We start from the raw sequence: 5,355 nt of genomic DNA on the forward strand, positions 1-5,355 counted from the left end.
GGGATCGGCTACTTCTCGTTGTATTTGTAAGGTTGCTTGGAAAGATGTTTGTCTACAGACTTGCTTTCTTGGTCTCAACATTCCTTCTTTACGAGTTAGAAACCAAAGCTTACTCCTTAAATGGGTTTGGAAGCTTTTATCGATTGATAGAGATTCACTTTGGTATTCAGTTATTAGATCTTGATTAAACTTGCATTCTTGGAATGACTAGATTAATCCTTTAAATCGAGCTTTGTCTCCTCTCTGGAAGGGCATTCGGAAAATGTGCATCTTAAATGAAGATACTTGGAATGTATTCTCATCTGACATAAGTTTTAAACTCAAAAATGGTTCGGATATCATTTTTTTGTCGAGACATTTGGCTTAAAGATAAGATTTTTGCTCAGATTATCAAAATCTATTCAAATTAAAAAAGTAGGCAACAGCCACCGTTTCTGACTTTGTGAGTTCCTCCAACAGCGATGGAGTGTGGAATTTCCAGTGGAGAATGCATCTTTGGTTGGGCGAGGCTAAGTCCTTTCATCGTCTTCAAGCTCAGCTGCAGTGTGCCTCCGTTTCAAGCCAACGGGATTTAGCTATTCAGTGCGGCAGAAATTCGTTCTCAGCTGCAAGATTTGTTAAGCTCTTTTCTGGTTCAGATTTGCAACAGCGAGACATGTTTTTAGTGATAATTTGGAAGCTCAAACTTCCTCTGAGACTTCAATTTTTCACTTGGCTATTGCATAGGGGTCGTATTACGTCTAAAGACTTCCTAGTTCGGTGGAAAGTTCTTGATCATGACCAGCGATTTTGTGGGCACTGTAATGAAGTTGAAACAAAAGCACATTATTATCTTTTGTCCGGTTGCTTGGAGGTTTCAGGTTGATTTACTTAGAAAGATTGGGGTTTCGGCTTATACTTTTCCGGGAGATATTTCAAGCTACAATAGATGGACTTGGCATATCCGAGTTACAAGAATCTTTGGGCTATGATATTGTTTTTCAGTATTTGAGATTTTTGGAAGGCTAGAAACAAGCCCGCATTTTGTGACGAGATTACTAGCAACAAAGATTTGATTTTTCTTTGTATTAATAAAGGTGTGATTCACTATAGATATCATAACCCTCATTTTATTTATGGTGGTAACGATGTATTCCGAAACTTAGACTTCTTTTCACGGTTTTAGCATTTGTTTTTATTTTTGCCTATCGCATCTTGTGGTATAGCTAATATAATCACCATTTATCAAAAAAATTGAGATTGATAACTGACATTGCCAAGTTTCAAAATTTAGGTTGTAATTATGAATCAAGCTAAAATTTGGGATGTAATTTGCAATTAACCCTTTTATCTATTGATGGGATAAAATAATTAATAAAAATTATTGGACCAAACTATTTAAACCCTTTTTTTATGAATAAATATGTAAATTAAAACCGCAAGAAGTGGCAAAAACCACCACTCAAAGATTACGCACATAATAGATGCTTAGTCTTTAAGTGGAGGACAAACAAAGTCACGAGTTAAAATAAAATACAGTAGGGATTTTAGAAGAAATTCAAAACCGAATACAAAAAAACTCCTATTACAAATCATAAAAAGAAAATTCGCCTTAGTTAAACGGTTGAAGAATACCACATCCTTGGTTGAAAAGTTTGTTTCGAAAAACTATGCATTTCCTACATTTTCAAATTTCTCACACAATAAGAAACCATAAAATCTTTCATAGCTTCCAATAGCCTTATGAATAATATTCTACCACTGAACCATGAACTCTGCAAAAGAACAAGAAAAAACCTAAACCAAATCCAGTCTCTAAAGCACACCGCAACAAATACTCCTTGTAAAGCCACAATGAATGAAAAGATGTTCTTGCGTTTTTAGAATTTCATAAAGAGAGCAAATTGAATTCTTGGAAGAGATAATAGAACGTCTCTCCAAGAAGTTAAGAGTGGTCACTCTTTTATGCAAAGCAATCCAAATAAAGAACTTAACACGATGTAAATCTTGTGACTTGTAAACCTGAAGAAAATGAGTGAATTCTGATGACCTACCAACTTTAAAACTCCCCACTTTGTCGTGATTTTCAGCTACCGTATCTCCCACATTACCAGCCAACATAACATCGGGCTGACCCTGTTCAACATCACACATCCAATCAGATACACCTTCTCGACGAGCAGTAACCCCAAAAGTCTTTGCAGCTGCTCGACGAGCAGTGACAACATCTGCATCTACTCGATGAGTAGTAGAAGAAACAAGCCATTCTCTCATAGCACAAACTCAGCGAGCAAGAGATGCTCGACGAGTCGTACCACTAAACCCAGGTCGATGAGCAGTAGCTACTAGGCGAGTTCCACCATCAACAGAAGAAGACCTTTTCATTCTCATTATCTTTCTTCTTTCTTGTTTTTCGCTTTCGTATTGTTCTTCTCTCTTCTTAATCACTTGTTGAATCTTTGTCTTTTTTCCTTCTTTGATCATGGATGAGGGTTACGAGAAGGCCGCTGCTTCTCTAAAGAGGTGGCCTTGTTCAATGCCATCCCTTACGACTTTCTTTTAGATTTATCGGCTGAGGGCCAGTTTGCAAATTCGCGCCCTCCTCCTGATCACTCGTTTATTTTTGAAGAGCAATTACTGGATGGTCTCCATTTCCTAGATTCTCCACTGCTTCGCTTTCTTGAATCATGGGGTGTCGCTTTATCTCAACTCCATCCAAACTCTATCCGTCATTTTATATATCTCAAGTCGCTTTATCATCTTCATGGTGAGCGGATGACCATCGCTCGTATTCATTACTGGATGACCTCTGTTTATCTGTGTAAAGATTGGCCATTCATTATCCTAAGTCTTTGCTCAGCGTTGAAGATGTTTAATGACATTCCAGATTCTTTAAAGAAGTGGAAGGGTAAGTTTTGTCCTAGCTCCCATTCTACCCGTTCTTTTGAGCATGTCCTCTGGTGTTTGCATATTGACCAACGGGAACCTTCGGTAATACCTATGGAGGAACAGACACAGAGGACCATATTGGCGCTACTTATGCTGAGGGGTCCCAGTAATATGATGACCTCATTAGTGAGTATTTATGGAGACACGTTGCTCCCGGGGAAGATGCTCCAACAAACGTTGTTTCTTCTGCTAGTATGTTTTCTGTTTTGTTTTTTGTTGTTTTTTTCTTTTATTATTCGGTTGTAAATGCTTCTTTGATGTGTTGGCTTTAGTAAGCCGTTCCTTCGCTCCTTCCGCTCCTTTACCCGCTGAGTCCCCCGCCATTTCTTGGAAGCGAGTCGAGGAGGATTTCTTGGAGCTTTATCCTAAAAAGAACCATTTGTTTGGGCCACCTCCTCCTCTTATTTTGGTACCTTCATCTACGCCCTTTGAGGGTAAGCGATGCCATATCTCCCATTTCTTCTAGAGGATCCCCTGTTATTATGCCTTCGTCGATTTCCCTAATTGTGGCGGCATCGGCTCTTTTGGTACCAACATCTTGTATCCTTCAGTTGCTTCAGCTTCTTCTCCATCCAAGGTTATTAAGGAAGATGCAATTACAGTTTCTAGTGTCAATGTTCACCCCGGCTCTCACTTGATCCTTCCTTATGATTTTAGTCGCATCGATTTGGGCGTTCTTCACCAGGTTCATGATTTTACTAGGATGATGGATCCTCCCTCTTTCTACCATTGCTTGGAGGACAACAGTTTTTATGATTCGATTTGTCAGGATTTCCTCAATATTGTCGATGGGTTGCGCATTGCTTAACAAAGGTATATTTCTAAAGAGTGTGAGTTGGTGGCTCAGCAGGCGAATTTCAAGTTTGCTACAACACAAGTGAAGTCCGCTTTGATCGAACAAGACATTCAGCGGAAAGCTAATGTTGCTTTGCGGGCCGAGTGAAGTCGAGTTAAGGATGATTATGCTGCTTTGGATGAGAGCATAGAGGATTCTTGCTTCCTCATTTCCCGGATGCTAAGGTTGCATCATTAGGCGATCCGTGATAATTACTGACTCTTCATCCTTGTGGGGATACTTCTTTCTTGTAATTTTTTTATTTTTGTAGGCTATATTGGTCATTGTTTGATTGTCTTAATGGATTTCGCGCTTCTTTTATCTCTTTATTTGCTCCATTTGTTTTTCTTTTTTCTTGTCATCATTTTTGTGTTTTGTTTGTGTTTTCTTGGGGGAATGTTTCCAAGATTTTTTGGCCGTTGCCTTATTATTTTATTTTAAGGAATGTTCCTTAAATGCTTTGGCTGTTGCCTTTTGAGAGATGTCTCTCAAATGTTTTGGTCGTTGCCTTTTGAGAAATGCTTCTCAAATGTCGTGGCTGCCTTTTCGGAGTTGTTTCCCATATGTTTTGTTTGTTAGTTTTTTTTGTTGCTTATGTTAAACATTGCTTTGTGATATTTAATCATTCACGATACATTTTGAGATGTTCTACATTGCTTTGTGATATTTAATCATTCATAATCTCTACTTCTATTGTCTTGGTTACCCTGTACGATCCTTCCCAATTGCTTTCGAGTTTGCCTACCCCAGCATTGTGTATACCTATTTCGGCATCTCTTACGACCAGGTCTCCCACTTTGAATTCCTGCGGTTGTTCTCTCTTGTTGTGGTATCTCGCCGCTTGGCTTCGGTATGCTTCTACTCGTATGTTTGCCATATGTCTTTTTTCTTCCAGTTATTCTCTCGACAGCCGCAATTTTATTCATTTGCTTCTTTATTGTGGTTTTTTGTTCGTATCGTAGGCATTCCAATTTCCACTGGAATGACCTCATTTTTCCCGTATGTCAGTCGGAAAGGTGTTTCGCTTGTTCCTTTCCTTGGTGTCATTTTGTATGACCAGATTACACTGTGTAGTTCCTCCGCCCAATTGTCTTTTGCTTCGTCTAGTCTTTTCTTCAACCCTTTGCAAATTGTTCTGTTTGTAATCTCTATCTTTCTGTTGTTTTGCGGATGCACCACTAATGCGAACTGCAAGTTTATGCCCAACTTCTCACAAAAGCCTCTGAATGTAGTACTGTCGAACTGCTTTCCGTTGTCCGTGACCAGTGTCTTAGGTATACCCATTTGGTAGAATGGTCGACGGCTACGAAGATGAACTTATTTTGGTTCTTCAATGTTGGAATTGTCCCAGGATATCTATTCCCCATTTTTTAAATGGCAAGGGTTATGTGTTGGCTTGGTTTCTTGGGCGGGTATGTGTGATCTATCGCTATGCTTCTGGCATTTGTCGCACTTCTTGACCAATTCTTTTACATCCGACTCCATGGTTGACCAATAGTAACCTTGCAAGTATACTTTTCTAGTCATGGCGGTTGGTCCTTTGTGGGCTGCACAAATTCCATCATGTACTTCGCTTAGGATGTACTGTCCTT

At 39.2% G+C, this 5,355-nt stretch overlaps 1 protein-coding gene across 1 annotated transcript; it reads right to left on the minus strand.

Moving 5' to 3' along the window:
- Positions 1-4,434: 4,434 nt before the first annotated feature.
- Positions 4,435-5,047, minus strand: LOC126657110 (uncharacterized). The gene is made up of 2 exons (XM_050351741.1): positions 4,829-5,047; positions 4,435-4,740 (listed from the first exon to the last, which is right to left on the minus strand). Exons 1-2 carry the CDS (start codon positions 5,045-5,047, stop codon positions 4,435-4,437), a joined length of 525 nt encoding a protein of 174 aa, XP_050207698.1.
- Positions 5,048-5,355: the final 308 nt, after the last annotated feature.

Source organism: Mercurialis annua, linkage group LG7 (assembly GCF_937616625.2).
Source record: "Mercurialis annua linkage group LG7, ddMerAnnu1.2, whole genome shotgun sequence".
Lineage (NCBI taxonomy): Eukaryota > Viridiplantae > Streptophyta > Magnoliopsida > Malpighiales > Euphorbiaceae > Mercurialis > Mercurialis annua.